The 23,039-nt window shown below is 42.3% G+C and overlaps 1 protein-coding gene across 3 annotated transcripts; it reads right to left on the minus strand.

Annotated features, from left to right (window-relative positions):
* Positions 1-441: 441 nt before the first annotated feature.
* On the minus strand, positions 442-21,605 carry LOC106566673 (dystroglycan 1). Of its 3 annotated transcripts, none has more exons than XM_014134933.3 (3): positions 21,378-21,605; positions 8,086-8,681; positions 442-5,008 (listed from the first exon to the last, which is right to left on the minus strand). In XM_014134933.3, the coding sequence occupies exons 2-3, from the start codon at positions 8,458-8,460 to the stop codon at positions 2,705-2,707; spliced, it is 2,679 nt and encodes an 892-aa protein (XP_013990408.1). In that variant the 5' UTR covers positions 8,461-8,681; positions 21,378-21,605; the 3' UTR covers positions 442-2,704. The 3 variants fall into 3 exon arrangements, with proteins under 3 accessions (XP_013990408.1, XP_013990409.1, XP_013990410.1); XM_014134934.3 differs by lacking the exon at positions 21,378-21,605 and adding an exon at positions 21,105-21,366; XM_014134935.3 differs by lacking the exon at positions 21,378-21,605 and adding an exon at positions 20,824-20,962.
* Positions 21,606-23,039: the final 1,434 nt, after the last annotated feature.

The following is a 23,039-nucleotide window of genomic DNA, read 5'->3' on the forward strand; positions in this document are numbered from 1 at the left end:
TTAGCTAAAAAGACTGGTACCCAGTTTAATCAAAAACGAGCAGATGGTACGTGTAGCTACACATATGTTTAGGATTATGAAAAGTAATAAGAGACATGATTTAAAATACTGCTAGCTAGATTGTGGAGCGAGAAATGTGTTGCTGATTCATTCAACCGGAAGAGATTCTCATCAGATATTGATCCCAATCATGATTGTGACTGACATTCTGAAACATAAAATGTCTTAACTACACATACTGTAATATATATTAATCTTCTAGACATTAACCAGAGCTAATAACCCAATCTCATGGAAGTGTTAATATATGAACTGTGAGAAAATGTTTACAAAGCGTGAAATAGAAGAAAATGATAACGTGATGAAATCACACCCAATAGTGATCCAATTAATTTCACAGAGGAAAAAGTGACCAAAGGGAAAATGCAGGGTCTTTGAGGCTTTACAAATAGTAGTACATCTTTATTAATATATTTTCATAAAACAATTTGAGACCGTATCAAAAATTCAGTAAAAACATTAGATTTTTTTTCCCCTCACCATTTTTCCTTATGGTGATATCAGATATGAAACCTACATTATTCACTTGTCTTCCTCCCACATCGTATTCTTTACAGGATGCAATATTTTCAGTGATGGGAAAGTCAACTTTTTTTGCCCCTTCAAACTATGATTTAAATTTATGACATCGTGACAAATCTAGACAAAAAAAATTGAGAATAAAATTTCCCTCCCACTAGCATAACTCTACTGATAAAACACATTAACGTTATGAGATCTTCAGTTTCACAGGCACACCATTATGTACATACACTTGTCTCACAACTGATGATGACTGAGAGACTAACGATACAGTGCAGCAGCATAGAGGCAGAGAGCACGGATATTGCAGAACTGTACGTTCCCCCTCACTTTTCTTATTTCATTTACTTAATAAAAGTTAAGGTTATTTTCTCATTGTGATAAAATCTCTTCTGCAACAGACCTGGTCCAAGGGAGACCTGAACCCCAAAACTTACATCAACACTAACAAATAATTGATCAATCTAGTAGCCTAATGATTTACTTCCATCAGCTCACTCTGCTGCCTAGTTACAGCATCTCATTGACCCAGCATTATGATGAAAAAGAAAACAGGAATACTTTGCTTTATCACTACCTTGGCAACCCTGGAATAGTACAGTGCCTTCAGAAAGTATTCATACCATTATTGCACATTTTGTGTTACAATTTTAAAAAGATATTTTTTTCTCTCTTCCCCTTCACCCATCTACACACAATACCCCATAATGACAAGTCAAAACATGTTTTTAGAGATGTTTGCCAATTTCTTAAATTTAACAGACATCTCATTTACATACGAATTCATACCCCGGAGTCAATACATATTAGAATCACTTTTGTCAGCAATTACAGCTGTGAGTCTTTCTGGGTAAGTCTAAGAGCCTTGTACTCAGGACATAGTCAAATTTCTTTGCCACATTTTTTGCAGTTTCACTGTACTGCACATTTTTCTCCTAAACATATTTAGGGTTGCCATAACAAAGGGGTTGAATACTAAGACAAGACATTTCAGCTTTTCATTAATTAATTTGTAAAGAATTTTAAAAAACATAATTCCACTTTGACATTATAGGCTAGTGTGGGTAAGCCAGTGACAAACTAAATGTAATCAATTTTAAATTGATGCTGTAAAAAGTCAAGGGGTGTGAATACTTTCTAAAGGCACTGTATAGTGATCTCTCTGTTTCAGGGGCAAGATCAGCGGCAAGTTAATACACCGATGTATATTGACGTCGTTATTCCTCCTGTTTTGTAATCCTCTTACATTAAGAAGTGTGGTCACTCACTATCAGTCTATGATTTACTTGTTGATCAAGTACAGTACCTGTATAGCAGAGGATATTTCAGTCCCATTATGCATTAAAAAAATTTAAATAAAAAAAAAAACGTCCTTTTTAGGCTACCAGTTAGAATGTTCAGTTCTGCCAGATAGAAAGGGCTAGTTTTATTAGGCGTCTGCACCAGTGAAAGTTTTACACCTGTTATTTTTAAGAGGGGATAAAAAGTAAAAGAAAGAAAAAGGGTAACATTAAGAGGAGAATATAAAATGTAAGGTTATGATGTAAATAAACGATGGTTTCATGTTTTTAGTTTGACTTTGTCTTAGATGACCTTCTAAAAATAACAGGAGCAAAATCTTAGTAGAGCTAATCCAAAGACCAATAAGTGATACTGTAATTGGTATAAAGATGAACTTTGTGATTGAGAGCCTACACGTCTGTTGTCATGGTGACATTTGCTCCAAGGCCTCTGCAGCCTACAGTCTCTCTCGCTTTTGCATTATTTTCTATACAATAGAAACAGTACATCTTCAAAGATAAAAATCATTATTCTTGGCAAGAACAGATAAAAATAAAAAATAAAGATTACGCAAGAGTTGAAAGCATAACTATGAAGGACAACAAAAGAAAGAGAGCTGGCGTTTACAAACGGTCTCTGTCCAGTTTTCCTGTGCCAGTGTTAGACTTATACAGTACGTTATCCATAGTGGTCACTTATACAGATGTGGTCGTCTACTCCGGCTATGTCAAAGCCATCCCACTGTACAGTGTGTAAAATCCTTCCGGAAATTGTTTTCAAACAAAAAAGTCACCACAGCTCCCCCTCTTCCTCCATCCCAAAGCCAAGGCACCTGTAAGCGTTAGGGAGGCACGTAGGGAGGTGGTGACCTGTATGATGTCATGTTCTTGGGGCGGGACCCTTTCCCCTCGATGGGGACGGTGAAGGGTGGCGGGGGCTGATAGGGGGGTGCGTTGGGGTCATCATCATGGTAGATGGAGTACTCCTCCATCAGGAGATCCTGGTTGAGCAGGGTGCTGTGAGGGCCAGCCATGTTGGGGTACTCTGGAGGGGGCAGGGGTGGCTTCTCCTCATGCAGGATGAGGGGGATACTGGAGGACGGGGGAGACTTGGAGTCGTCCAGCTCATCTGCAAAGATGATGGGCACGCCTTTCTTGATAAAGGTAGCCTGCTCCTCAATGCTCATCTTGCCCTTGCGCTTCTTGCGGTAGCAGACCATGGCGATGACGCCGGCAATCAGCAGTAGCGCCGCCACCACCACAGCTGGGATAACTGTGTGCAGGTAAACATCGTCACTGGTGCTACGACCAGTGCCAGGGGAAGGAGTGGCTGGAGGGGGAACAGGGATGGTCACTTCTCCTGGGGGCACGAAAGTGTAGGTCTGGCATTTGTTGGTGCCGCGGACGGAGATGTTGATGGGTTTAAAGTCCGGCTCCATGGCATTGGAGAAGGCCAGAGTGGGCCTGCCCTGGGGGTCGGAGATCTTTCTGCTGAGGACGGTGATCTGGTCCTTGGGACAGGGGCTCTGCTGGAGGCTGTTGTTGGTCCACTCCACCACGATGGAGCCCTTGGTGATACTCCGCAGGGTCACTGTGCTGGTGTTCCGGTCACCCAATGCATACGCCAGCTTCTTAGTCAGGAGGATCTTTTTGTGGACGTTGTTGGCCAATGTCTTGGGCTCACCATGGAAACGGGCGGCAAAAACAACGGAGGGCTTATCGGTGGACAGCCAACGGTTGACATGCACCTCAAAGGCATCTATGGTGCTCATGCCTGCCTTGTCGGTGGCCAGCATAAAGTACTCGTGTTTGCCTACGTGTTCTTTCTCTGGGAGACCGTACAGGAGCTGGATGGTGCTGTTAAACTGGATCCAAGAGGTCTCGCTCACCACTTCGTTGTGGTTCTTCCTCAAAGTCAGACGCAGCTTGTCCGTGGTGCCGTCCTCTTTGTCGAAGAAGGTATCTGGAGGAATCTTCACCTCAAAGTAGGTCCCGACCCAGGCATTCACCTCGTCGATGGGGTTGCGAAGCTGGGGCTTCTCGTTGTTGTAGTCAGGAACAGGAGACAGAGGGGTGGTGCGTCTGGGTGGCTTAGCCGTGGTGGTCTTAGGTTCTCTGGGCACTGGAGTGGAGGTTTTTGCCTTCTTGGTTTTCTTGGTGGTGGAGGTCTTTGGCCTTCTAGTGGTGCTTGGTGGGGTGGGAAGTGCAGTAGCCTCTGGAATAGCAGGCCGGGTCATAGTAGGCTGGATGGGGATGGTACTGGTGGTGCCCAGGACCCTAGTAGGCTGAGGAGCCCCTATAGTAGGAGTGTGGGCTATCTGATCTCTCAGCCTGATAGTGGGCTTCACCGGCAGGGGCAAGGGTCCACGGACAGGAGGAGCAGAGCTGTCAGTGGCTGGGGAGATGGAAGGGGATGTGGGGCTGGGAACAATTCGAGTAGGGGGCTCAGGGTAAGTGGTTGGGGGGAGCAGGGAGGGTACAGGGGTGGGGGTGTTTCCCAGCTGCCTCCTGACCCGTTTCACCAGGTGGGGTTTCTTGTTGACGATGTGCCAGCCCACCACTGGGTAGCCTAGCTTGGACGACATGGACCCATCCTTGGCAGGCGATTGGACGCTGTTGATGTTCGGAATGTTAGACTGGTCCAGGGCGCAGCCCAGCTTCCATGACAACAGGGCCCCATTCTCCACCACCTTCTTGGCATTTCCGGGCCCAGCCATGAAGGCGGACATGTCAAACAGGCGGTTGTTGACGACAGGGACCACCCTCATGTGCTCCAGGGGGACACCAGAAAACTTCTTCATGCTGGCCAGCAGGCCTACCCTCTGATGAGCGTTCATCTTGGTGAGGTCGGCATCCAGGATGATGGTGAGAACAGTGACGGGCTCCTCACTGCCGCAGGTGAATGGCTGGAGGTTGTTGGCCTCAGCCTGGAGAGCCAACAGGGCTGGCTCAGTGTCGGCCCACTCCTCTGGGTGCACCTCAATAGAGAAGACCTCCAGACCATGGCCACTGTTTATCATCTCAGAGCCAGAGAGGGAGATATGGTGGACACCTCTGTCCTGCTCCAGGGCCAGGCCTCGTAAGATGCAGCTCCCTGTGGCCCAGTTCAGCCAGGAGGGTAAGCTTTCCTTTCCCACCTCAGTTAACTGCAACAGGAGAGAAGAAAGGTTTAGAGATAGGGGAACGTTATGGCTCATAGATTAAAAAAAACTCTGAAAGGACAGGGTGTTTCACACAAGAGGCCGATCCTGACAATAAAAACCTATCCAACTATACAGTAATCTTAAGGGTATATCAGACAGACCTGATGTGGAAAACTCAGTCTCACATTTTTCATTGACTCATTTCGTCCATCTGTACTGCGGTCTCTACCGACCCTTGTTGAAGTGAGCAGGAAGCTCTGCTCCCAGTGAGCCCCTATTCACAAAATGACAGCCGCCTGAGTCCTCTCCCCTTCATTTTGAGACATTATGATTTGTCAGGATATTATTCCCAATAATACAAGGAGCCAAAAATAATCTTCTAATTCAAACTCCAAGGAACAAATTGCACAACAGCCAAATAAAAATCAGAATTGACACAGTGAGAGAGAATGTACTGAGAGGCATAAATATTATGCATATGCATTCCATACATAGCATTGAAAATGTAAATATTTGGCTAGTTAAGAAGCATAAGGCTAAAACAAATTGCTGCCACAGAATGAGCTAGCCTAGAGTATGTTTAATATCCAATAGAAATCATTGCAGAAGGGTTCAAAATGTCCATACAAGCTTGGGGAGGAAAAACTGAATAGGAAATAGAAGAGAATGAAAGGGTTGGGGTTATGTAAAGTTAAGCCTATTGGGCAGGACTACAATGCTGCCCAAAAAGGCTTTGTTTCCTCCATTCTCCATCCACACAGATTGAAGACAATTTTCTGTTCAGCTGTAATAACTGTTCCCAAAATCCGAAGAGAATTTGAGAGATGTCTGTTATGTGCAAGGTAACCTCCTCACATTGCTATTTCAACATGGACAGGAAGACTGAAAAAGGCACTATTGTGATCAAGCCACTGGGCACAAAGGATTACAAAAATGAGGTAGAGGAGCATACAGAGTGACATGTTGAATGTTATACACCGAGTGCACAAAACATTAGGAACACCTTCCTAATATGGAGTAGCACCCCCTTTTGAACAGCCTTAATTCATTGGGGCATGGACTCTACAAGGTGTCGAAAGAGTTCCACAGGGATGCTGGCCCATGTTGACTCCAATGCTTCCCACAGTTGTATCAAGTTGGCTGGATGTCTTTTGGGTGGTGGACCATTCTTGATACACACAGGAAACTGTGCATGAAAAACCTAGCAGGGTTACAGTTCTTGAACCACTCAAACGGATGCGCCTGGCACATACCATACACTGTGCAAAGGCACTTCAATCTTTTGTCTTGCCCATTCACCCTCTGAATGGCTCACATACACAATCCATTCTTTAATCTGTCTCCTCCTAGTCATCTACAATGATTGAAGTGGATTTAACATCAATAAGGGGTCATAGCCTTCACCTGGATTCATCTGGTCTGTAGGTCATGGAAAGAGCAGGTGTCCCTAATGTTTTGTTCACTCAGTTTAACTTGGGTTGCAAAATTACAGGAACTTTCAATAAATTCCCTCTTTTATGAATTTCCTCATTCTATGAATCCTCCAACCAGGATTTCTGGAAAACCAGGGAATTTATTGAAAGTTTCTTGAATTTTGCAACCCTACATATAAACTGGCATATTACATCATATAAAGGAAGTCAAACATCTGAGCAGCTTAAGGTCAAAGTTACATTGCATACATGTATTCAATGGCACGATCGCATTCAGGACATCATACATTTCATTGAAATACAACGGTACACAAAAAAGGTCCGTTCTAGAGAGCCCTGTTCAATCAAAACCGATAACCAGGTTTCCTAACGTCGGTAAAATACAAACTTCACTCCTTCAGCACAGAAAATGATGAACCTAAAAAGTAACTTCTATTGCCAACTATGTAAAAATAGCCTACATAAAGCCACCAAATGAAAACATTGCAGCCTGCAGGTAGAAAATATTCAGATAAAAATAAATATCCAATAAATCAAATAGGCTATGAGGAGCCAGTCTGCAACAAACCTGAAACATTGTATCAACTATTAACTTGGGTCCAGCCCGACACTTGCACTAGCAAACTTGCAAAATTGCATAAAATATTCTTGGCCCTCAGTTTCCCCACCAGTGAGCTCAGGACAGAAAACTGTAGGCTATTTGCACAAGGGATAAGAACCAGTGCTTGACTTGGGCAAGAACTCACTGGAGGCGAGTACCGGCACATCAAATGTTCTACTGCTTGAGCTCCTGTTCCTCTTATAGAATACTAGCTCAAAAGTATTGTGGAGCTCCTGCACCTAAATAAACAGTACCAGCACCCAAAATGAGTACTTAATCTATTTCAGTCCAAGTCAAGCACCAATAAGAAATAATCAGGTAGCACTATTTTATGACATTTCCATTGGATCAGACAGCATGACATTTTTCTCTTTCACGCTGAGTGGTTATCAAAAGGGAGAGAGCTGGAAAGATTTTTCAAATGCATTGAGCTATACAGAGCCTTCTGCATTGTTACGACATTTGTTCCTAGGCCGTCATTGAAAATAAGAATTTGTTCTTAACTGACTTGCCTAGTTAAATAAAGGTAACATTTAAAAAAATCCCCACCCTCCACACGGAGCCTCCTACCACATTTACCCCAACCTCCACACGGAGCCTCCTACCACATTTACCCCACCCTCCACACGGAGCCTCCTACCACATTTACCCCACCCTCCACACGGAGCCTCCTACCACATTTACCCCACCCTCCACACGGAGCCTCCTACCACATTTACCCCACCCTCCACACGGAGCCTCATACCACATTTCCGGATCAAGCATAAATTAGCTTTTAGTCTAGGCCTTCGCAATGGATTAGTTCACTGAGATGGGCGCAAATATATATGTGTTACTGCTCAACTAAAACAATCTTGGTTGACCGACAGCTTAACGACCAAACAATCGACCAGTCGACTAATTGGGGTCAGCCCTAATTATTACCATCAGTGTTCATCTGGACATTACAGTGGTGGTTTGATGATCACCATTAGATCCACCACCAGTATGTGGGGAGGGACACTATATTCAATCAGCAGTAACGTCCTAGTCATGACAATGCTTACCTTAACATTGCAACTGCCATTCTTCGCCCTGGGCGGAATCCTCAAATGGAATCCCTGGCCTACCACCGCTGAAGAGTCAGGGATTCCTTCAGGGGCCACCTCTGTGACCGCAGCCAGGGATTGTGGGATACCCGTGGGAGGTCCCTCTGTGGCTACAGAGGCTGCAGTCTGCAGGTCAGAGAGGACAGAGGTGTGCATGGAGGCTTCCAGGTCCACCGACAACATCTCCCCCAGGCCCTCCACCAGTGGTCTCCCAGGCACACTGCCCTGGACCAGGGCCACCAGTAGCCCCAGCACCAGGGGGATAGTCCTGCCTGGGGGAGGTCTGGTTCTCCCCACACTTCCACAGTCCCAAACGCTCTGTTTACAGTGCATAGTGGTAGGCCTATGTGTTCCCCGCCTCCTCCTTAGGACAACTTCAGGACCACATGCACTGGAAATCAGAGTGATGGAACGATAGTGGTGGGTTGGTTCCTCTGGATGTTTGTCTTTGTTGATAATTAATGAGGTTTTATTTTGTGTTTCCTTTGTCGTCTTCCTCTGTTATCCATGAAGAGAGATGTGGCAGGTAGTTAGTCAGCCATGTTAGTCAGCCACTGCAAAGAAAGAGAACCAGTGTAAGAACCTGATATCATTTTTTTAAATTAATAAACTCATCAAGTGTTATTTGCCTCCACAAAAGACCTCTCAAGCTTGTGGGGGCGAGTCCATTTTTCAATACTATATAATAACAAAGGAATTCTCTGCACCCATTGTGTTGGGTTTTACAAAATATTGAGCGCAAAAGAGTTTTAACTAACAATATTTCAATGCAATGGTCCATGAAGTGGGCGAACGTAACAATGACAAAACAAAACGACTGGGGCAAAACTGAGTGCTAAAACATATTTTTCATTCCCAGGATAGAGACGTTTGTTTTTTTTGCCTTTATCAGATCAGTTATGAACTAGCAACCTAGTGGGAGGCCTGACTAAATGAACAAGCAGAATCTAAAAACAGGCTTTGATACAGAAGACCAAGCATGAAGTAGTATTCTGATACAGACAGTGCCATAATTATTTGCTAAGAGGGGATGTGAATCTCCCACTGATCTCTTCGCACGTCATGGAGTTTTCAGAAAAGCAGTTCTCATGAGATGGCAGGCAGAGTCAAAGGTCGTTTGTCTTGGTTGTAAGTTTTAATTAGGTGCCCTGGGGGTGGGAATTAGAGCCTCCACTGTGCTGACCCAGCCAACCCCAATTCTGTAACGCTGAGAGACGGGCAGTACAGGGTCGGCCAATCGCCTGGAATCCTAATGCCAAGCAAACATATGAGCTGACGTCACAGCCTCAGGACTATAACAGACAATTTTTCGCAGGAGAATTTGAATGGAAATGAGCATTTATATAGCCTAAATGGGAAAATTCCTATTTACAACTGACAGCTGTTATTGCCTGGTTGTACTCTTCCTATAGGTCTCATTTTCTCCATTCAGTCGGGTTCAGCGTGAACTTATTCAGAAGTAGGATTGCAAAGGGCCGTAAACTTCCCGGTAAATTTCCAGAATTTTTCCATGGGAAGTTAAGCCTGGGAATGTTTCTTAAATTAATTTAAAAAAGTTTGCTTATAAACTAGAGGTCGACCGATTATGATTTTTCAACACCGATACCATTTATTGGAGGACCACCAAAAAAAAAACGATACCGATTGAATCGGCCGATGTTTTTATAAATATATATTTTTTTGTAATAATGACAATTACAACAATACTGAATGATCACTTATTTTAACTTAATATAATACATCAATAAAATCTATTTAGTCTCAAATAAATGAAACGTTCAATTTGGTTTAAATAATGCGAAAACAAAGTGTTGGAGAAGAAAGTAAAACTGAAATATTTGCCATGTAAAAAAGCTAACATTTAAGTTCCTTGCTCAGAACATACGAACGCTGGTGGTTCTTTTTAACATGAGTCTTCAATATTCCCAGTTAAGAAGTTTTAGGTTGTAGTTATTATAGGACTATTTCTCTCTATACCATTTGTATTTCAGATACCTTTGACTATTGGATGTTCTTATAGGCACTATAGTATTGCCAGCCTAATGTCAGGAGTTGATAGGCTTGAAGTCATAAACAGCACAATGCTTGAAGCACAGAGAAGAGCTGCTGGCAAATGCAGGAAAGTGCTGTTAGAATGAATGCTTACGAGCCTGCTGCTGCCTACCACCACTCAGTCAGAGTGCTCTATGAAGTCATAGACTTAATTATAATAACACAGAAATACGAGCCTTAGGTCATTAATGTGGACAAATCCAGAAATCATCATTTCAAAAACAAAACATTTATTCTTTCAATGAAATACAGAACCGTTCCGTATTTTATCTAACGGGTGGCATCCCTAAGTCTAAATATTGCTGTTACATTGCACAACCTTCAATGTTATGTCATAATTATGTAAAATTCTGGCAAATTAATTACGGTCTTTGTAAAGAAGAAATGGTCTTCACACAGTTCGCAACGAGCCATGCAGCCCAAACTGCTGCATATACGCTGACTCTTCTTGCACAGAAGGCAAGTGGCACAATTTCCCTAGTTAAAAGAAATTCATGTTAGCAGGCAATATTACCTAAATATGCAGGCTTAACAATATATACTTGTGTATTGATTTTAAGAAAGGCATTGATGTTTATGGTTAGGTACACATTGGTGCAACGACAGTGCTTTTTTCACAAATGCGTTTGTTCAAGCATCATGTTTGGTGAAGTAGGCTGTGATTCAATAAATTAACCTGTTATGGCTAGGGGGCAGTATTTTCACGGCTGGATAAAAAACGTACCCGATTTAATCTGGTTACTACTCCTGCCCAGTAACTAGAATATGCATATAATTATTGGCTTTGGATAGAAAACACTCCAAAGTTTCTAAAACTGTTTGAATGGTGTCTGTGAGTATAACAGAACTCAAATGGCAGGTCAAAACCTGAGAGATTCCATTACAGGAAGTGGCCTGTCTGACCATTTCTTGAACTTCTTTGCCATCTCATTCAATTACAAACGATCTCTGCTCTCACGTGACACTTCCTACGTCTTCCATAGGCTCTCAGAGCCCGGGAAAAAACAGAATGTCGTCATCCCAGCCCCAGGCTGAAACACATTATCGCCTTTCTCAAGTGGCCGATCAAGGGACGTAGGCGCGTGCAATGGCCGCCCCCGTCTTTGTGATTTTTCCTCTGTTTGCCGAAAAGGAGATTCCCGGTCGGAATATTATCGCTTTTTTACGAGATAAATTGCATAAAAATTGATTTTAAACAGCGGTTGACATGCTTCGAAGTACGGTAATGGAATATTTAGAATTTTTTTGTCACGAATTGCGCCATGCGCACGACCCTGATTTACCATTTCGGATAGTTTCTGGAACGCACGAACAAAACGCCGCTATTCGGATATAACGATGGATTATTTGGGACCAAACCAACATTTGTTATTGAAGTAGCAGTCCTGGGAGTGCATTCTGACGAAGACAACAAAGGTAATAACATTTTTGTTATAGTAAATCTGATTTTGGTGAAGGCTAAACTGGCCGGGTGTCTAAATAGCTAGCCCGTGATGGCTGGGCTATGTACTTAGAATATTGCAAAATGTGCTTTCACCAAAAAGCTATTTTAAAATCGGACATATCGAGTGCATAGAGGAGTTCTGTATCTATAATTCTTAAAATAATTATGCTTTTTGTTAATGTTTATCGTGAGTAATTTAGTAAATTGTTAGTAAATTCCCCGGAAGTTTGCGGGGGGTATGCTAGTTCTGAACGTCACATGCTAATGTAAAAAGCTGTTTTTTGATATAAATATGAACTTGATTGAACAAAACATGCATGTATTGTATAACATAATGTCCTAGGTGTGTCATCTGATGAAGATCAAAGGTTAGTGCTGCATTTAGCTGTCTTCTGGGTTTTTGTGACATTATATGCTAGCTTGAAAAATGGGTGTCTGATTATTTCTGGCTGGGTACTCCGCTGACATAATCTAATGTTTTGCTTTCGCTGTAAAGCCTTTTTGAAATCGGACAGTGTGGTTAGATAAAGGAGAGTCTTGTCTTTAAAATGCTGTGAAATAGTCATATATGTTTGAAAAATTGAAGTTTTTGTATTTTTGAGGAATTTGTAATTCGCGCCACGCCTATCATTGGATATTGGAGCAGGTGTTCCGCTAGCGGACCGTCTAGATGTAAGAGGTTAACAGGCACCGCATGGATTATATGCAACGCAGACTACTAACTAGATAAACTAGTAATACCAACCATGTGTAGTTAATTAGTGATTATGTTAAGATTTATATTTTTTTTAAAAACAGTTTAATGCTAGCTAGCAACTTACCTTGGCTCCTTGCTGCACTTGCGTAACAGGTAGTCAGCCTGCCACGCAGTCTCCTCGTGGAGCACAATGTAATCGGCCATAATCGGTGTCCAAAAATGACGATTACCGATTGTTATGAAAACTTGAAGTTGGCCCTAATTAAAATCGGCCGTAATTAATACGCCATTCTGATTTAGTCAGTCAACCTGTATTATAAACAGTGAACCTTTGTGGGATACACAAGGAAATTCTAGGTCTTGTAGCATATTTTGGCTAAACTAGCCCCAATTCAACGAAATTGCAACCCTCTGCATGCACAGTGCATTCTTCCATCACATGTGCAGTGCACTCTTCCATCACATGTACAGCTGATTCTCAAGATCTTGCACACTAATGAGATGCTATTGAGCCCACACTACTACACTGTCTGAGCAAAGGACTACATGCTTTCTGGTAAGTTTTGATTACAATACTGGGTGGGGTGAATATATTTTATATGGCATACATGATTTTTTTGTTAACTAGTAAATAGAAGCCTACAGCAAAGTGTGTTTAAATAATTTCTAACTGAATTTATGCTAGTTAGTTTTTGCTACCATGTGTGTTTTAGCTTGCTTGAGCCTGCTAAAAGTGTTAATTCACCCGTTTCCATACATGTTAAAACATTTACCTTACAAAGGAGTTGTTTAATCTAACTGCTTAACTATTTATGTCTTTGTCATTGTTATTTTACTCATTTTTCCCCTAATCTTTACAGGAAAATGCCACAGGCACTATCTGATGTGTGGAGACATTTCACTAAAGCTAATAAAGATGTGTACATTTGCAAATACTGTGCCAAATCACATGTGAAGAATGCAACAAAGACGCCGAATCATCTGGCCAAGTGCATAAAGATCCCTCGGCACTCACAACAAGGAACCTCTGACAAAAGTCCCTCTACTTCTATTCGAGGTGAAAATGACGATCCAGACACCTTATCGATAGCAACAGCTATAGAGGAAGGTAGTCAGAAAAATGCTGATGAATGTCTTGCTCGAGCTGTGTATGCAACTGGTTCACCTCTGATGCTCACAGGCAATGTGTATTGGAAGAGATTTCTGAATGTTCTTCGCCCAGCATACACCCCTCTTACCAGACATGCTTTCTTTACTACGTTGCTGGATGCAGAGTTCAACAGAGTTCAAGTGAAGGTTAAGCAAAGCAGAGAAAGCAGACTGTATAGCAGTCATCTCTGATGGGTGGTCGAATGCTCATTGGCAAGAAATAATTAACTACATCTCCACCCCTCAGCCAGTGTTCAACAGGAGCACAGACAAGGGACAACAGAAACACCGGTCTCTACATGGGCAATGAGCTGAAGACATTCAATGACCTTGGACCACAGAAGGTATTTGCACTGGTGACAGACAATGCTGCAAACATGAAGGCTGCTTGGTCTAAAGTGGAGGAGTCCTACCCTCACATCACACCCATTGGCTGTGCTGCTTATGCATTGAATCTGCTCCTCAAGGACATCATGGCACTGAAAACAATGGATACACTCTACAAGAGAGCCAAGGAAATGGTTAGGTATGTGAAGGGTCATCAAGTTATAGTAGCACTCTACCTCACCAAGCAAAGTGAGAAGAATAAGAGCACCACATTGAAGCTGCCCAGCAACACCCGTTGGGGTGGTGTTGTCATCATGTTTGACAGTCTCCTGAAGGGGAAGGAGTCTAAGAAATGGCCATATCACAGTCTGCCGATACAGACAGCCCCATCAAGAGGATCCTCCTGGATGATGTATTTTGGGAGAGGGGTAAGCAGCCTGAAACCTATAGCAGTAGCCATTGCACAGATTGAGGGAGACAATGCCATCCTGTCTGATGTTCAGACTCTGCTTGCAGATGTAAGAGAAGAAATCCGTACTGCCCTGCCCACTTCACTGTTGACACAGAGGAAACTGCAGTTCTGAAATACATGAAAAAGCGTGAAGACTTCTGCCTGAAGCCCATACGCGCCACGCGTACATGTTGGACCCCAAGTATGCTAGCAAGAGCATCCTGTCTGGTGCAGAGATCAATAAGGCCTATGGTGTCAATCACTACCATGTCTCGCCAACTTGGCCTGAATGAGGGCAAGGTTCTTGGCAGTCTGGCAAAGTACACTTCCAAGCAAGGGCTTTTGGATGGAGATGCAATATGGCACTCGTGCCAACATCTCATCAGAAGGGACTTTGTGGAGCTGAGGCTCTTTCCTCCATTATCCTCCAAATCCCACCAACATCAGCCGCCTCAGAGTGCAACTGGTCCTTGTTTGGGAACACACACACACACACACACACACACACACACACACACACACACACACACACACACACACACACACAACAGGCTGACAATACAAGAGTTGAAAAATTGGTGGCCATCTGGACAAATATGAGCCTGACGAGCCATCCTCAACAAGATTGGAAAGTGACAGTGAAGATGAGGCCTCAGAGTGATGTTGAAGAGGTGGACATTGAGGAGGTCCAGGGAGAAGACATGGAAGCCTGAGAAGAAGACAACCAAAGCTTTAGTTTCTAGACTATCATTTTACAGATGTATGTTGAAAACGTTTTTGGGAGATGCGATGGATCTTTGGGGATCATTCAATATTCCCTTTCTTTTGTTGTTCAGTGAAATCATCCTGTGAAGAGTCAACTAATATAATTAAAGTTCAATTCGTAACTAAATTGTGTTTTTTATTTCTATTGGAAGGATTTAATAATTTGCAATGTCTACTCATGCTAAGGTAAAAGGTTATCATTTGTCTCCATATATGGTAAATATACTGCTCAAAAAAATAAAGGGAACACTTAAACAACACAATGTAACTCCAAGTCAATCACACTTCTGTGAAATCAAACTGTCCACTTAGGAAGCAACACTGATTGACAATAAATTTCAAATGCTGTTGTGCAAATGGAATAGACAACAGGTGGAAATTATAGGCAATAAGCAAGACACCCCCAATAAAGGAGTGGTTCTGCAGGTGGTGACCACAGACCACTTCTCAGTTCCTATGCTTCCTGGCTGATGTTTTGGTCACTTTTGAATGCTGGCGGTGCTTTCACTTTAGTGGTAGAATGAGACGAAGTCTACAACCCACACAAGTGGCTCAGGTAGTGCAGCTCATCCAGGATGGCACATCAAAGCGAGCTGTGGCAAGAAGGTTTGCTGTGTCTGTCAGCATAGTGTCCAGAGCATGGAGGCGCTACCAGGAGACAGGCCAGTACATCAGGAGACGTGGAGGAGGCCGTAGGAGGGCAACAACCCAGCAGCAGGACCGCTACCTCCGCCTTTGTGCAAGGAGGAGCACTGCCAGAGCCCTGCAAAATGACCTCCAGCAGGCCACAAATGTGCATGTGTCTGCTCAAACGGTCAGAAACAGACTCCATGAGGGTGGTATGAGGGCCCGACGTCAACAGGTGGGGGTTGTGCTTACAGCTCAACACCATGCAGGACGTTTGGCATTTGCCAGAGAACACCAAGATTGTGCTCTTCACAGATGAAAGCAGGTTCACACTGAGCACGTGACAGAGTCTGGAGACGCTGTGGAGAACGTTCTGCTGCCTGCAACATCCTCCAGCATGACCGGTTTGGCGGTGGGTCAGTCATGGTGTGGGGTGGCATTTCTTTGGGGGGGCCGCACAGCCCTCAATGTGCTCGCCAGAGGTAGCCTGACTGCCATTAGGTACCGAGATGAGATCCTCAGACCCCTTGTGAGACCATATGCTGGTGCGGTTGGCCCTGGGTTCCTCCTAATGCAAGACAATGCTAGACCTCATGTGGCTGGAGTGTGTCAGCAGTTCCTGCAAGAGGAAGGCATTGATGCTATGGACTGGCCCGCCCGTTCCCCAGACCTGAATCCAATTGAGCACATCTGGGACATCATGTCTCGCTCCATCCACCAACGCCACGTTGCACCACAGACTGTCCAGGAGTTGGCAGATGCTTTAGTCCAGGTCTGGGAGGAGATCCCTCAGGAGACCATCCGCCACCTCATCAGGAGCATGCCCAGGCGTTGTAGGGAGGTCATACAGGCACGTGGAGGCCACACACACTACTGAGCCTCATTTTGACTTGTTTTAAGGACATTACATCAAAGTTGGATCAGCCTGTAGTGTGGTTTTCCACTTTAATTTTGAGTGCGACTCCAAATCCAGACCTCCATGGGTTGATAAATTGGATTTCCATTGATTATTTGTGTGATTTTGTTGTCAGCACATTCAACCATGTAAAGACAAAAGTATTTAATAAGATTATTTCTTTCATTCAGATCTAGGATGTGTTGTTTAAGTGTTCCCTTTATTTTTTGGAGCAGTGTATATCCAATGTAAAAAACTTCTACATTTAAATGGTATTAATATTCATTTGCATATATTTCCGCTAATTCCCATATATTCCAGTTAATTCCCACGGAAAGTTTCCACCTCTGAATATTCTCCAAAATGTGCAACCCTATTCAGAGGGATCTTTAAAAGCCTGCCCTTACAGTACCTTTCAGAAAAGCCAATTAAAAGGGGATGAGAAAGTTCAGCACCACAGACAAGCACAGCTTTGATTCCCCTTTGGCCTGTCTGACACTACAATATTCATTCTGCCTTCATCAAACCCCAAAGGCAACTGATAAGGCTTACCATACAAATGGATCTAAGCATTTTCTTTCCCCTTTTAAAAACACATGCCAACATCATTCAGCATCTGTAAAGAAACTAAAAGAGAGAAGGGAGGGTCAGGATCCCTGGTCTGTTCACTCTGCTCCGCCGGCCTGGCTAACGCTGCTCGGAGACCAAACACTGTCATCACATTGCTTTAGAGATCAGACGTGATCGATTGCAGAACCTCAACTTAGATGCAAAGTCAGCAAATCGTCTAAAGTTAGGGCTAAGTGTTTTCCAAGGGAGCCTTCACTCATAGCGACTCAGTCGATCATTTGAGTGGGGAATGAAACGTTTAAAGTTTTTAGGCCTATTCATTCAATATTTCAGTTTTTTTTTTAACCCCCTTTTTCAATCTTGTCTCATTGCTGCAACACTATGCATTTCGCTAGAATTTTTGCATCACAACAATGAAGTGTAAGGGGACACATTTTTAAAATGGACTGGATCTTTAATTTTACCCCCCTTTTCTTGATATCCAATTGCGATCTTGTCTCATCGCTGCAACTCCAACGGGCTCGGGAGAGGTGAAGGTCAAGTCACGCATCCTCCAAAACATGATCCGCCAAACCGCGCTTCTTAACATCCGCCTGCTTAACCCGGAAGCCAGCCGCACCAATGTGTCGGAGGAAACACTGTTCAACTGACAACCGGAAGTCAGCCTGCAGGCACCTGGGCCGCCACAAGGAGTCACTACAGCGAGATGAGCCAAGTAAAGCACACCCGGCCAAACCCTCCCCTAACAATGCTGGGCCAATTGTGCGCCACCCTATGGGACTCCTGTTCACGGCCAGTTGTGACACAGCCTGGGAACGAACCCGGGTCTGTAGTGACGCCTCAAGCACTTGCAATGCAGTGCATTAGACCGCTGCATCACTCAGGAGGCCCTATATTTCAGACTTTTAATGTCAGTTATACCCCATTTACATACTTTCTAAATTTTAAAGAGATGGATCGCTCTACAGAAACAGGTAGAGATGGATCTCACTACAGAAACAGGTAGACCATTGACAACAAAAAGCACTGCCGCTTTTGCTGTAGAAGGAGATTGTTATGACTAGATCACCAGCTGGGTAAGAGGGAATGTTCCATTAAGCCCCATCCACAGGGTTCCTTTGCTCAGCACTATCCTGCATATAATCTGCAATGCTGGATGCAGGCAGGAACACGCACCATCTGAAATGCATGGCTTATTTTTTATTTTATTTACTGCTGCAAGGGCAGCTACACATTTCTGAATTGCTGATGTTGCCTAATTTGAAGCAATTGTACAATTGGCAAGTTCTTAAATCCCTCTTTGGCTAAGTAGTCAGTCATCCACTTTTCAACATGAGATAATTGAACCATTTGTTTGACCAGTAGATGTCTATGGTGTTTTGGTTCACTACCCACCATTTCTGAAGCTGTAAACCATGACAGCTGCAGCTTAATACTCTGAACTAGTTAGTCATCCTCATTTCACCTAAAACCAGAGTCTGATCTAATGACTTATTCCATAACTCTGAGACATGCAGATGTAGATTAGAGCAGATGTAGATTAGAGCAGAGATCCCAATCAAACCACTACAACCAGAGACAATTCTATGGTCTGCACTCTCCCTGTACACTCCCTCCTTGCATGAGGCCCTCTCCTCCCTTCCGCTAGGAGCCCCTGACTCAGAGCAGTCTGAATAGAAAACACTGTACAGTCACACTTTCTATTGCTACCTCCTTAAGAGAGACAAGGCCAAGCAGGCAGGGGATGGCCTACATTAGAAAAGGCTGGTGAAGTCCACATAAAAAAAAGAGAACAGGCCTACATAATGGACTGCTAGGCTCGATCATCCAATTCACTTTCCCTCTATGTAACAGCACAAACAAGTAACACATCTGCCATGTTTACATAAAACAGTGTTTATATTTGAAACCGCCAATACCTACACCTTGCAATAATCTACACAGGCAAAAAGCTATTAGTGCGACAGTGTGCATCAAAGTGAGCTCGCCACTCACTGTGGCCTAGATTATATTATGTTCCAATTTCCTGAACATGATTCAATCATGTGTTCAAACCAAGGATTCATTTCAAGGCCCATTTCCCAAACAAACAAGAAAAGTATTTGATGTGTTTCTGTTCGCACCATACCTAGCTACAGTGCAATAGCAAGGAGGAATATGATGCAACGAAAACAAACACAAAAGCAGTGAATTTCTTAGTTTAAATGGTGAAGACTTGGTGAAGACTTGTCAGTAGATTCTAACATTTTCCGTTATAGCCAATACCCAACAGTCGTGCCATCCCTGAGAACATAGATCTTTGACATAAACCCTAGTTGGAAGCCTTAGTTAGCCCTGTCTTGGAAATTTGTTAAACGTCAGGTGTTTAAATTCAACAAAAAGCCAAGGAGCACCTAACAAACAAACTATCTTCGTAAAATTGATACTTCTAAGAATGCAAAGTTTGGTAAGGTTGCAATTAGGGAACATTTTCATTTTTGGAAGGTCTGTCAGTAGCCTAAATCACAACCAAACAGCTACTATATCTCAACTCCTAATACAATAACATAGAATAATTGGTTCAACTAACTTTAAACTAAAATGAAGTCTTTTTTTTATAAATTGAAAAAGGCAGTGTGGCAGAGCAAATTATGTTAGGCCTTCAAAGCCTTGTGAAAGGTATAGCAAATGTTATTACCATGCTGACAATTTCCTAACATATTTGCAGTCAGAATAATACAACCCTGTTCCTCCCCATGTAGAAAGGATGTCTGCTCCATCCAGTTCCAACCAAAGAGGAAAAGTTTACATGAAATGATATCCGTAATTCCTCTTCACAATCATTTGCAGTGGAAATAACTTGAAACCATCCAAAATAATTAGGCCTCAAATGCACAGTGGCATTCAGAGCAAATTGAATTGACGTATCCAACGTCCACCAAAGCAGCCACTGGATAGTACATGATCTGAATATTAAACATTTCCACAAGACAAGCTTGCCTTGCAATCTCAGACGATTGGATGTTCCCTCTGTTACCCAGTCAGATCCCAACCACTGAACAACATAGATGAAAGTAATTTAGTAAGCTAGTAAGTAGGCTATCCAAATGTTGACCTTCGTATAACGATATGTACGATATGTAGGCTAAGTGTAAACGGGGAAATGTATTTTAGCTAATGTTGCTGTGAAATTCAATCAAGCAGCAATCTAATGTGATTGAAATTATAAGACAGTAGTCAGTAGCCAATATGACAGGGGAAGTTGAACGAACAACTAATTTAGTTAGCTAGTCAGGTCTGAAAGCCAAATGATCAACAGTAGCAAGATGAGACAGTGTGGCGTAGTCTAGTACTACTAACGAGTTACTTAACGTTACAAAGTAATAAAGGTCCCCCGTATTTAAAATATGAGCGCTAAAAACACATTAATATTCGCCATAGCTGCTGTTAAGACAGACAATATTCACAACACTGGCAAACAAACATAACTAGCTACTAAATTAGGTCAACTAGAATGTTAGCAGAATAAATAATTGAACCTTGAATTATCGAAAAGGTCCGGATACGAAAAAATAAAAGGCATTCTGTCATTCCATTACAAGGAGGGCCCTGCCTGCCCCGTTTCGGGTGGTATGCTAACTAGCTAGCTACAGCAAGCTAAGTAGCTAACTAGATAACGTTAGAGAAGCAGGCCATTGCTAGCTAGCTTTATTGGACTTCAACATATTACAGACACTTACAAAACATCAGTCGCAAAGCAATCCTTCCAACAGTGATGATACATTTAACACGAACGGATTGTTTTAGTAACAAATATGCAAAGAACCGCAAGCCGACACGACCATCACAGCGCTCGAGCGACATGCACCTGTTCTAACCGAACGCGGAAAGGGACTCGCGGTTTTAGCTAGTCGTGTGTTCGATCTAGGCTCGAGCTGCACTAAAACCCTACCTTGCCCAATGTAGCTAGTTATTAGTTAGTTATTAAAAACAGACAATTGATTCAATAAAAAATACGAACGTTTGCCTCCTTTTCTCCCGTTCCATCCATTATTTTAAGATGTCGACGACGAGAACCGAAGAATGACCACTGTTGTTAACCTTCCGTCGAGAAGATGCAGTAGAAGCTAGTCTCGATTAATCGAATGTGCTAGCTAGTCTTTAGAATGGATGGTGACGAAACACACTAACAATTTAGGAAATAAATGACACTGATGAATAATAAAAACGGATTGCTTTTGTTTATTTAGAGAATTTGCTATTATACTGAGAGATAAATAATCATAAAACTGACCTTGTTAATTTAGGTAAGAATGTTTCCTCTTTTCTCCCTTTCAGTTCCTCATCGGTGTGAAAAGAAAACTGCGATAAACTCAAAAACCTAAATAGCCATCGTTTACGCGTTTAGTGTCACTAGAAATAAAGACAAATTGGTAGGCCAACCCCGAAAAGTCGCCGCTATCCATCCCCCACCCTGTTCTTGGATCTTCAGGTTTGTTATAATCTCACATAACTCCTCCCGTTTTCAGATTCGCACCCTAATTTGCAGTGGTGGAAAAAGTACTAAATTCTCATACTTGAGTAAAAGTAAATATACCTTAATAGAAAATGACTCAAGTGAAAGTCACCCAGTAAAATACAACTTGAGTAAAATTATAAAAGTATTTGGATTTAAATATACTTAAGTATCAAAAGTAAAAGTAAAGGTAGAAATCATTTCAAATTCCTTTTAAGCAAACCCGACAATTTTCAACTTTTTTCTATTTACTAATAGCCAGAGGCACAGTCCAACACTCAGACATAATTTACAAACGGGGCATTTTTGTTTAGTGAGTCCGCCAGATCAGAGGCAGGGGATGACCAGGGATGTTCTCTTGATAAGTGTATGAATTGGACCATTTTCCTGTCAAAATGTAACGAGTACTTTTGGGTGTCAGGGAAAATGTATGGAGTAAAATGTACATTATTTTATTTAGGAATGTAGTGAAGTAAAAGTAAAAGTTGGCAAAAATATAAATAGTAATGTACAGATACCCCCAAAAAACGACTTAAGTAGTACTTTAAAGTATTTTTAGTTAAGTACTTTACACCACTGCTAATTTGTTTTTGACAGGGTCTAGGTAAAATGGGTCATAATTGCATAACTGCATCTACATGAAAGAAAAAAATTATCCTCAACCTTTTAAGCACCAAGTTTGTAACATTATTGCAAGACTTTAGTCTGAGAAAAAGATATGTGCTTTTAGCCAACATTATTTGATACAAATCCTTTTTTGATAAATCTATTGATCTATGAAATGTAAGTTAATTGTTTTATTTTGCTTAGAGATTCGATCACCAGTTATCACATAGCCTGGCTGCATACAGTCTGCGGATGCTTTGTAAGAGCACTTAACAAGGGACTTTTAACCTTACAGCCTTTATTAGCATCTAACATAACACACTTCATTTTTTATTTGTATGTTTTATTCAAATGTGATTAGGAATGATTGCACAATGACTTTGAACATGCACTTAATAAGTGGTGCACTTGTACTTAAATTAGCCTGGGAATCCTTGAGTGGAACACTTATGTACTTCATAATTGAGGAACATGATGTGAAAATGAAAGCTACTGTTGGACCCCTTTAAAATCCTTAAGAGTCTATTGACGCACCCGTGCATCAATCTAAGTGACCTAATGAAAAATCCCCATCAAAATCCGCCAGTTTAAGCTAGAGATATCTGTTTATTTCCATGGGCTGCGTCTCAATCAAAACCTTATTCCTTATGATAAAAAAATATCCCGTTTTTTTGTTGTTGCCATTTATGAATGTGTTATTCAATGCATTTCTGTGGGCTGTAGTAGTAAAGGCAAAATATATATTTTTTATAATACTTATTTTAAAGGGGCCTAAAATTCAAAATCAAATAGGTAAATGACCACACCCTTTTTAAGAAAATAAATGAAGTTGTT

This window comes from Salmo salar, chromosome 13 (genome assembly GCF_965601325.2).
Source record: "Salmo salar chromosome 13, fSalSal1, whole genome shotgun sequence".
In the NCBI taxonomy this organism is placed as follows: domain Eukaryota; kingdom Metazoa; phylum Chordata; class Actinopteri; order Salmoniformes; family Salmonidae; genus Salmo; species Salmo salar.

Coding starts and splice junctions, on each gene's coding strand:
- LOC106566673 (XM_014134933.3), bottom strand. CDS start 8,460: ATGCACTGTAAACAGAGCGTTTGGGACTGTGGAAGTGTGGGGAGAACC. Junction 5,009..8,085: donor ATGGCAGTTGCAATGTTAAG/GTAAGCATTGTC, acceptor CTCCTGTTGCAG/TTAACTGAGGTGGGAAAGGA.